General features: G+C 50.6%; 1 protein-coding gene across 1 annotated transcript; it reads right to left on the minus strand.

The window, feature by feature from the left end:
• Positions 1 to 4,833: 4,833 nt before the first annotated feature.
• LOC133898388 (glycerol-3-phosphate acyltransferase 7-like) lies at positions 4,834 to 6,629 on the minus strand. The gene has a single exon (XM_062339065.1). It carries the CDS (start codon positions 6,572 to 6,574, stop codon positions 5,105 to 5,107), a length of 1,470 nt encoding a protein of 489 aa, XP_062195049.1. The 5' UTR covers positions 6,575 to 6,629; the 3' UTR covers positions 4,834 to 5,104.
• Positions 6,630 to 11,223: the final 4,594 nt, after the last annotated feature.

Here is an 11,223-nt window from a genome sequence, read left to right on the forward strand (position 1 = left end):
TTCATCAGCTTTTTTTTTTTGGCTGATAACTTGTAAAATTTATAGTAAATTCTCCGTAGCTCAAAAAATTTTGAAACAAATTTTGTTGGTTTCATAATAACCTCCTCTACCCGTTAAAAATATCCCTAGCCATTAAATAGTTAATTAAATTTCTGAGATGAATTAATTAGGTTAAAGCTTCTTTAATTCGCCACTAATTCTTTACAAGTCCAAAATGAATGAAACCATTTTTGCTAGTCTCCTTATGATTTGTTCTATCTAGAAAAATTGTTTCCCTGCATTATGTAGCATATTTTGGGGCATTTCATTATATGCGTCTTGTGGCATGCATTGTTGCATTTCATTCGTGTTTATCATTGCACGTGTTATGTTTCATAGAGCACGCTGATCCACCGATCTCGAAGGCCGAGGACGATCCTGACGTGCCCCACTTATTTGAGCCAGTGCATCAAGGCAAGCAACTAAGCATATTAATCCATCTCGTGTAATTGGATAAGTCTAAAATTGATGAAATATGCTTATGTATGTATGCATGTTTAGTGAGTCAGTGTCGGGTACCAATAGGTAGAACCTATGCTGGTTGCATTCTTCTACTTTGAATACTTGTGTATTTATATTCCTTGTAGCCTTGAGATGTTGTCAATGTCTAGGTATGAGTTCGACTTATATACTTATCCATGCTTAGGTCATTCGGTAGAAGTCGAAGGACGACACATCCCGTTGTTCACGATCATAGGACCTTCTTATGATTACATACACTTGTTGAGGTTGAGATGACCTTCTTATGATTACATACACTTGTTGAGGGTGAGATGGTTGTATGAGTGGTGAGTATGAGACGAGGTGTAGGCGGTGCTAGGAGGTGTTTTGTCCTGCCCGGATGTTGAGTTCTCCTGAGTAGGTCGGTAGAGGAAACCGGACACCGTAGACCGCTTTTTGCTGGTTAAGCACCGATCATCGGTGTTATTGACTTTATAACTTAACTTACTCACCACATGTTGATCTAATGGTAAGGCGAGACGAATACCTTCGCAGCTATGCTTTTTGGGCGTGGACATCGACGGTGTGAGCGGGCGGGCTTGTAGCGGTACTAGTTTCCTCCGGGAGTAGTTCCAGTACCACCGCACCGAGCGATATATGATCCAAACAGTTGGGACTGGTTGAGAAAGGTTGTCACGAGTACCCCTTGTGTGCACTTTGGCCGGTGGCACAAGCCTAATGGTCCTCATGTTGTGTGGGTCCAAGAGTATCCCCTGCAGGGTGTATAAACAGCTCAAACTACCGCGCTCTTGGTCATGAGCATGCTTCTGTCCATCTACATCGGTCATAGAGTTTCGAGTATGGTTTGTTGTTCGGTATGTGGGAGATGGTGATATTGGTTCTTGTTATTTATTGATACACATGTTGGTTACAGTTACACTTGTTCAGTTGTTAGTTGCAGGGTAGTTTTCTTATGTTTTGGTTAAGTTTTAGTCGCTCACACATATATCTAGGATGCGTAGTACATATGTTTTACCTAACCTGTGGCTCATCCTTGCTAATGATCAATATATAATCCTTGTAATCGAGCTATGTATATGTGCTCTATATAGTTTAAGTCTTGCGAGTACCTTCGTACTCATACCTGCGCTTTCAGTACTCCTGCTGCTGGGAAAGAGGCTGTCTTTGACTACTTCGTGCCTGCCGATCAGGGTGGCGGGCAAGAGTAGTTCATCCTACTCTGAAAGTGGCGTCTTGAGACGGTGCCTAAGGGCATGCTGCGCCGTTCTCTTTTGTTGTTTATAAGTTTAATTTTCTGCTGCGTAGTTCTTTTGTGGTTTTGTCTCCTCCTAGTTCGTTTTTGTTGTAAATTATTGAAATCAGTTGCATGCTTAATACTTGTAATATAAATATTTATTACTCGCTCTTTATTAAGCTATGTTATGATGTACATGTTGGAAGGCATATGTTATGATCCTTGGGCACAAAACACGTGCCGGGACTACCGGAGCGGTATTCTGTTTAATCGCTGAAGTCATGATCGTGTCAGTGATCGACTTAGTGATTAATTAGAATATTGTTTGAACGATTCCTCACATCGAAGGAAACAGATCCGCTACAAAGTTCTCCTACGCCAAGGTGAACATCCACATGCCATCTTCCCATCGTTTCCTAGCTCGATTTGGTCGTCGTTTCGATTTTTGCCAGGAAATCTATTTTGAACCCTAAAGGATTAGGGTTTTACGTGTTCGGACCGTGCATGGTGTCCGAAGAACCAGGTAAAACATCCCCTGGTCTAGTGGAGTACATCGGTGCCCTCCGTTGTCGAAGGTGTCACCGGAATCCTCATTGACGGCCTCGCAAAGGCGTTGTCGGTAGTGTCTAGCTGTCTGACCACCGCTGGCTAGTTTGACCGCCAGTAGGTCGGATCAAAATATCAGTATTTGGGAGTCTGACCGTGGTTTGGGTCAGTCTGACCATTGGTGGGCGGTTTGATCGCCAGCTCGCTTGCGGTCTTGCTGCCAGAGGCCAAAACTTTCTGCACACTGGCGTCCTGACCGCCACCCCAAGGCCAGTCTGACCGCCAGCTTGTGAATGCTAAGGTGAGGCTAGGTTAGCTTATCCGGGGTTTTAAACTTTGAAACCCTAATCCTTTAGTGATCCTTTGCAGATGTTTTTGAGTTGTAGCACTCTACTATTACTTGAGCATGCATATTGCATCCTTTTTGCATTGTTTGTTTAATTATGCATTGCACCCGTGTTTCTTTCAGAGAGCGTCGATCCGACAGTTCAAGCAAGCGAAGATGACGCTGATCTACCGCACTTCTATGAGTTTTGTGCGGGTAGTATCAGGCAACCAACAGAGTAGCAATATAAGCATCTAAGCATATTGCACCCTTTGTTCAACTGAAGGGAGTCTAAATTGATAAACTATTCTTTATGTATGTTTACATGTATTGAGTCAAGTGTTGGGCTTATTCGGGTAGAACCTATGTTGAATTGCTTATCCTCTACCTTGAATTGTTAATTATCCTCATCCTTGTTGCCTCGGTAATGTTGTTGATGGTCTAGCTTAAGAGTTATTTGACATTCTTAGAAATGCATAGGTCCTCGATAAAAGTCGAGCGACGGTTATGCCGTTGTTTGCGAGCATAGGGCTCACTTATGGTTTACAAATACGATGGTTGGATGAGTGGTGAGTATGAAGCGAGATATATGAGGTGTTAAGTTTATGCTCAGGAGGAGTCCTCGGGGCAGTTCGAGAGAGGAACCCAGACACGGTAGACTGCTTTGTATCGTTTAAGTACTGACCGTTGGCCGCCGTTGGCCTTAGCACTTACTGTATTCACCACATGCTGATCTAATGGCAAGGCGAGCCGAATAGCTTTGTAGCTATGATCATTTGGGCCTGAACATCGACGGTGTGAGCGTGTGGGCTTGTAGTGGTATCTAGTTTGCTTCGGGAGTAATTTTAGATATACCTGCATCGAGCGATGCACGATCCAAATGGTTGGGGCTTATTGGGAAATGTTGTCATGAGTACCACTTGTATGCACTTTAGCAGGTGGCACAAGTCGAATGGTCCTCGTGTCGTGTGTGTAAAGGAGTATCCCCTGTATGGTGTAAAAATAGTTTGAACTGTCATGCTCTCGGTCATGGGTATGCTTTTTGTCCATGCGCACCATCATAGAGTCATGAGTTGTGGATTGCGGTTGGATATGTTGGTCATGGTGGAGATGGTTCATATTCAATATATGTTCATGATGGTTCTAGTTATATTTATGTATAATTGGTTATTGCAGGGTATAATTGTATTTGTTGTTGGTTGAGTTTAGTTGCTCACACATGTGTCTAGGTTGCGGGCACTTATATTTTACTTAACCTTGTGGTTTTTTTCTTGTTAATGGCTTAATGGGTAATCTTTGTAGTCAGGTTATTTATATGTACACTATATTTATTAAGTCTTGTAAGTACCTTCGTACTTAGCTGCTCTATAGATTTTTCAGGTGAGGAAGAAACGGTGTTTGGCTACTTCACGCCCGCCGATGCTAGCGGCGGGAATGAGTAGGCAACTACTCGGAAGTCGCGTTTTTGGGGTGAAGTCTAAGGGCATATGGCTTCACCCATCTTTTACTGTCTTTAGCTTTTGTTTCCGCAGCGTAGTTTCTCTTTTAGCTAGGAGTTGATTAGTTTTAGTATCCTCTTAGATCTCGTTTCCTGTAAATTGTTAAACTTGTAAATGATTAAGAACTTGTATTATAATTTAATTACTCGCTCTTTATTAAGTTTGATTATGATTGCTTATGTTAGAAAGACACATGTTCCGATTTTAGGTATAAAACACGTGTCGGGATTATTGGGATGGTATTTTGATTAATCGTTGAGGTTGTGATTATAAATAATGATTCTCCTGATAATTAATTAGAATAATATTTGAATGATTCCTCGTATGTAATCCTCATGATATCTGGACTAGCATGTAAAACAATAGAGTTGCATAAGAGTTAATGACTGTTTAACATTAAGGTGTTGTTGCTGTCAAATACATGTGGGCAACCTATGGGTTTTGAGTACCCAACGGGTGCAAACACATCTACAATATTTTACCCATCACCTTTCGCGGGCACAGGTCAAATAACCCGATTGGATCTCGGGTTGGACACGATTCGATTTCGTTTGCACCCGACTCGATCGGTTACCAACTTGTCATCCCTATCACCAGATAACCATGTGTTCTCATCCAAAACCAACCACTTGTAGTGAGGCTGACAAGTGGGATATCGATGAGACAGAAAGAGGAAATCCAAAATATTCTACCAAAGAACTATATATTCCATCATATGTCACTCACAATGAAGCAATCGGTAATGTCTTTCAAGTACAATAATTTTACATATACGAGTATTTTTAACAGTAATGTGTGAGCTAGAGCTACATAAATTTAACATCTAGCTTGATAAGAGTCACACTTGTATGTACGTCAGCGTGGTAAACGTGAGCAGTGTGTGGCATGCGTCCTTGTAACTGAGAAAAAAATAACACGAGTCCACGAACCGTAACAGTATGACACGACAACCGCGATGCACTGCAGGCATTGCGTACGTGTACATTTGTAAGCTGAGACTTAGCTCAGCTTCGACGGCGACGACCTTGCGTCGACGCCGTCGTGGCCGGCGATCATCCGGTACTTGTCCTTGCGCGTCAGCCCCGTGCACTCGAACCCAAGCTCGTCGCCGATCATCTGCTGGACGCTGTTCGCCACGTCGCGGCTCGACGTGCCGGCGCTGCCGCCACAGGTGACCACCGGTGCGAGGAGCCGGATCTCGTACCACGGTGCCGGGTTCATGAGGAAGAAAACGGAGTCCAGCCACTTGTGCCCCCTCACCGTCGAGCCGTGGAACATGGCGCCGCCTGCCCGGACGGCGGCCGGCGTGACCTCGCCGGTGATCTCGGCGAAGAGCGGGCTGAACCGGAGCAGGTACGGCTCCCGGCAGGTTGTGCCCTCCGGGCAGACCACCAGGTCGCCGTGCGCGACCGCGGACTGCATGATCTGACGGTCCCTGCTGCGGTCGCGCGTCAGCCGGACGGTCGGGATCGGCGCGATCAGCTCCGAGAAGCCGGAGAGGCTGTACGTCACGGCGGTCACCTTCCGGCGCAGCACCGTCGAGAGGATCACCGGGTCCATCAGCGTCTGGTGATTGCACGCGTACAGTGTGCCCCGACGGTCCACCGCCGCCAATGCGCCGAGCTCGGCACTTATCTGGAAGCCGGTGGCCGCGGAAAGGAGGAGGCCGGCGCCGTGGGGGAGGAAGCCGAGGAGGAGGCGTGTCACTGACAGGAGCACTCCGAGTGGAAACCACAGGACGATGGCGAGGCAGGGGAGCGGGTCAGGCCGGCAGACGAGGCGGCCGTCGTGGAAGACCAGCGGCCGGAGGTACTCGCTCCTTGGCAAGGGCGTCGCTGGCGCCTTCTCCGGCGTGGACACCACGCAGCGCTCCTGGCATAACTGCAAGAACGTCGGTTGCCGTTCCCCCGCGGCGCCGGAGCACAGGCCAACGTCGATGATCCGTTCGCGCCCAAAAAGGGTCACCAGAGCTCCATGGCCCAGGTCGTCAGTCGTATCGCCCGGCGAGGCCACCGTGCCGGAGAACCGCCTCCCGACTATCCGCAGCTCCGTACCGACGACGCGGACGTCGGCGCCGAGGTACTCCCTCACGAACGGCTCCGCCATGAGCCTCGGCAGGCGCGTCACGACGTACTTCTCGCCGGCGTGGCGCACCAAGGCGCGGAACGCGCTGCCCCGGAGGTCGTTCAGGAAGAACCTGGGCAGCGTGGCCCTCGCCACCGCCGTCACTTCGCCGATGCCGAGGCCGGCGGTGGACACAAAGGTCATGACGAGGAGAGGGAAGCGGTCGCCAGAGAAGGCGGCGCCCAGCAGGGCGACGACAGGGTATACGGCGAGCAGGGCGGCAGCCCTGAGCGGGCCTCCAGCCTCGAGGGCGACAAGGAGGAAGTAGGGGAAGAGGTTGCCGGAGATGAGGAGCGTCCCCTCCAGCTCGGAAGCGACGCTGGTGCACTGGTGAGAATTAGCCATGGTGGAGTGGCGACCTCATTCAGCAAGGTATGGGAAGAGCTAAGCTTAAATATTAGTGTTAGTTACCACATGGTTGTCTTTGCATATATCCTAGGAGTCTACTAGCCCAGACAGTGACAGATCGGAAAAAAATAATTAGATATGTAGGATTAGTCTACTAGGGTTCCCAGCATGTGCACTTATTAAATTAGAGAATGTCACATATACTGCTATATATAATATATCACTGAAAAATAAAAATTTAATCGGTGTTTTGTGTACCCTGTGAATACAAGTGGATCCACGCCTTGAGTCTAGGTTGATTTTTTGGCCAATGATTTGTCAAATAATAAATATATATCTTTCTTAATAAATTAAGTATATTAGACACTACATAAATTATAGCAATAGAAAATATTCCACGTATGATTATGATTTGGAAGCGATATACTAAACATGAAACGGACGGTCCAAGTTTAATTTTAGAGACTATGCTAGTGATGTATAGTACTTGAAAGTACTTTCAAGTTATCATAAAACCAAGATGCAAGTTCAATACTGGAGACAATGCAACACAAGTAATAGGGATATGATATAATTTTTCACGGTTCTAGTGAGTGACATGATCCAATCACTAGCACCGTCCAGCTTTGTTTAGCGATACCAAATCCTCTGAGGCACCAGCTCTACCCTTCATGACCCAAGCTTTGGCGACCGAGGGGGGAGGGGGGTGGGACCGCGGGGGCCACCAACGCTTCGTTGGTGACCACCAAGTCCGATAACCTATCTAACCCCCAAAATTGCTGCCTCTCATCCTATTCACCAAACCTACCCCCAATCCTAGAAGACTCCCATGTCCTAAGCTCCAGTTCAATTCCTAAGCCTCTCATAGACCAAGATCTGGGGCTCTGCCTCAACCTATCGCGCGATTTTGATTCTTGGAGCTCAGAAGATGAAGATGAAGACGAAAACGAGGACATTCACGGAGGTGCAGCACGACTTGAGATCTACTGCAGTGCAGATCTACAGGGTAAGGCCCCTCTGGTGAATTTGAAATCCGTGGTCGGGGACACGAACTTGCCTGAAGGTTCTTAGACTGGCGACCAGCGGTCCCTGCTTCCTGTGTGCTCGAAGGATGACTCTGGTCACCGTCCTCACTCCGATGCGACCGTGAGGATGGACTGCCACCATGCTGGCCCGACGGCTACCTCTCGCCCGGCGGGCTGTGGCCTCGGCACGGAAGTCTGGTCCCGGCTCACGGTGTCGACAGCGCAGCGGCCGGTCCTCGTTGGTTCAGATGGCGAAATGGGGTGGCAGACTGTGAGAAGGCCGCATTGGTGGCGCACGAATCGTCCCAGACGGCCATCGATGGGGAGCCATAGGGAGGACGTGCACAACGCCCCTCCCCTACGCAACGCCTATTTGAAGAAACTCCGTGGCCGCTGCTACAACTGTCTAGGCCGCGATCACCTCTCCGCCCAATGTCGGGACCCTTTGAGGTGCTGGGAGTGTGGCAAGCAAGGCCACCAAGTTGTAAAGTGCCCACGACGCGTCCCTGCACGTGCGCTCAAAGTCCTAGCGGCCCCTTCTTCTGAACCGGTCGCCACAGCTTCATCTCTTATGGCGCTTCCTGGTGAACCGAGTCTTCGTTCAGACCAGGAAGTTTTCATGCTTTCGATGACGGAGGACATTCGGGAGCGCGTCGCTTTCTTCGAGCGCTCGGCCCTGCTCGTGTGGATTGGCCAAAACCGCCGGTGATGACGCCTTACCACGTCATGGACGCGTTCTGGGCTGAGTTTGGTGTCCACCTCATGAAAATTCAGGTCACCGATTACCACCCTGAGGATTTCTTGGTAGTCAGCTCTGATCCGGAGGCCCTTAAGAGGGCAAGCTCACGCTCCAGCTTCATCTCCAGCGGGAGGGAGTTCCGGCTCCGTCGTTGGACTATGCGCTGCCAGTCTAACGGGGCGGCTTTGGGGTTCCACATCACGCTTGCCTTGGAGCAATTACCGACGCATCTGTGGATAGAGGAGATCGCGACAGCGATCATTGGTCGCTCTTGTGCGGTGCGCTATTCTGATGAGGCCTCACGCCGCAGGAATAGAAATGATACTGCCGGTGAATCAGGAACCGGGGGTCCCCGAATCCCGAGGCCAGGCCAGCAATCCGCCACGTGGCACCATCCCGCGGGGTCGCCTCCGCAAGGCAAAAAAGATTAAGTCCCGGGAGAGGGCGCTCGGGGCCGTAGTCAGTGGTCCCCGAGTACCCAGGTTCCCCGATGATCTGCGAAGTCTAAGTGCCGGGAAGAAAGTGCTCGGGGAGGTATACGGTGACCCCCGAGCACCCGAGTCCCCCGACGACCAGGAAAGCTAAGTACCGGGAGAAGTGTGCCCTGGGTCGCGAGCGGTGGCCCCCCGGGCACCCAAGTATCCCGAGGACCCACTGAAGGAAGTTCCGGGAGAGAGTGCTTAGGGCTGCGTGCAGCGGCCCCCGAGGATCCGTACAAGCATGCCCGGGAGAAAGTGCTCGGGGAGGTGAACAGTAGCCCCCGAGCATTCGGTTCCCCGACGACCCAGGAAGCCCCCTGACAGTGGCCCCCACAGGGGTCCAGCGATGAGGTGTCGGCCAGTCAAAGGCCCGAGGCCGCATTTAAGAGCGCTCGTGGCCTGTCACCTCCAACTGCTTCCGCCAAGCTCGGTGCCAGTTTCTGCCATTCTGGCAAAAGGGCGTGGGGACATTAAATGCACGGGTCCCATCCCGTGCCATCCGGCACGTCTCGGGATAACGTCGTGAGGGACGAGGTGTTCCGTCTGCCGCGCTGCTGTGGCAGGAGAACAAGACAGGGTGGGTACGTCGGACCGCTCTGCGGCTGCCCGGTGGGCCCTCTCCACGGCGCCCGTTACCAGTGCATTTATGGTGACGGATGACCGGGTGCGGGACGCATTTTCCACCCCTGGTCACTTCGCGCAGAGGCTATGATGACGCACTTTCCATTTATGGTGCCTTGGAACTCATGCCCTCCCCTTCGGGGCACGTTACTACCGGCGGGTATTTAAAGCAACCGGCAGCACGGACAAAGACAGGCTCTGGAGAAGTTAGACAATCTCTCAGAAGTTGAGATAGAAAAAAGGGGGTCCTGGCTTAGGAAATGCTGAAGCAGTTAAGGAAGTAAAGAAGATCGAGAAGTCCAAGAGCACCCAAAGCTAACATATACACACAGACCGAAGAACAAGGAGCCCCAGGCTCTAGGATAGACAAACATTCTTGTAACCAGCAACATCCTTGAGGGACATTCTCAGGGTATTTATAGTATCCATACAGGAGTAGGGTGTTACGCCTCTGTGCGGCCCGAGCCTGTCTAAACCCCAGTGCATTTACTTTGTTCCACACTAGATCATTCCACCCCCACCAGCCATCGTATTTATACCCATTTATTTCTCTGGCAAACATATTCAGGATCATCCCCCTGGCCGAATCTCTAAAAAGGGGTCCCTCAGGATCCCTGCGACAGGAGTTAACCCTCCGACAGATACCTTCACCCTGTATGCCTGGACACTGGAGCCGAGCGCCATCCCAAAGGCGATTTGGGTGACTGTCACAGAGCCAGAGTCAGAGGGACCGGTCTTGCCTGTGCATGTTCCTCTGGTGCAAGCCTACATTGAGTGGTCTGAGCCGTGGTTGCCGAAGCGGGGTCATTCTAATAAGATACTGTTCACATGGTGCATCTTAAAGACTTGCGTCCGTTGGGAATTTCCATCAACCCCAGGACACGCAACTTCATTTGGCGGCAAGGTGTTCCGGACAGAGATACGCCGTGGAGGTGGTCCAGGCTAGAAACTTGTGCAGTGCCTTTGGACGACCGCACCTCCCGCACCAGAGTAACGATGACGACGAGGATGGGCACGGAGGTGTCCATCACGACACTGACGATGGTCGCCCCCGTTCAGGGCGGTGGAGTGACTGGTTTGGCTGTCTACACTGGGGGAGCGAGCGCGGAAGCGGCTCTTCCTCCAAGTAGGGACATGGTGACTACCACGACGGCGGCAGACGACATGGCCTCAACGGGCCTTCCGTGAAACCGGGGCAGCAGGCTTGGGGGAACGACTCAGTTTAGGTGGCACAACTGCCCTTTGGCCCTCTACGCTCCCAGGCTGGTGATGAAGGCCGTGTTTGGCCTGGCCGATGCCGCTCACCTTTGCTTCAAAGGCGGCTGGCATCACGTTCTCCGCTGCGCGCTCTGTGCACTGCTGGTACTCAGGCCCCTTCCATTCTGCCACAGGACCCGGTGGTCCTGGAGGGTCGACTGGGTGCTTCGGCGGGTCTGCTTCAGTCACAGGGGAGGCCTTTGAAGTTTGATCCGATGTCAGTTGAAGCTTCCATCGAGTGTGGTGGCTTGTCGGATGTTGCTGTTGAAGATCCAAGGCACGCTGATCCGACGTCAGTTGAAGCTTCCATTGAGTGCAGCGGCATGCCGGATGCTGTTGTTGAAGTTCCAAGGCATGCTGCTGGCCTTGATGCCTTACGTGAGGAGGTTGTGCAAAAAACAGTTGACACAGAGTATGTCGAAATTGAAGGTTTCATCGCTGACATTGCCAAGAAAGCACTTGGAACCATACTCTCCACACCTGAAAAGACAAGAACAATGGCACCCTGCTGGCCTTGGGAGACAC

Source organism: Phragmites australis, chromosome 18 (assembly GCF_958298935.1).
Source record: "Phragmites australis chromosome 18, lpPhrAust1.1, whole genome shotgun sequence".
In the NCBI taxonomy this organism is placed as follows: Eukaryota; Viridiplantae; Streptophyta; class Magnoliopsida; order Poales; family Poaceae; genus Phragmites; species Phragmites australis.

Excerpts from the sequence above, each read along its gene's own strand:
- LOC133898388 (XM_062339065.1), bottom strand. The coding sequence starts at position 6,574 with ATGGCTAATTCTCACCAGTGCACCAGCGTCGCTTCCGAGCTGGAGGGG.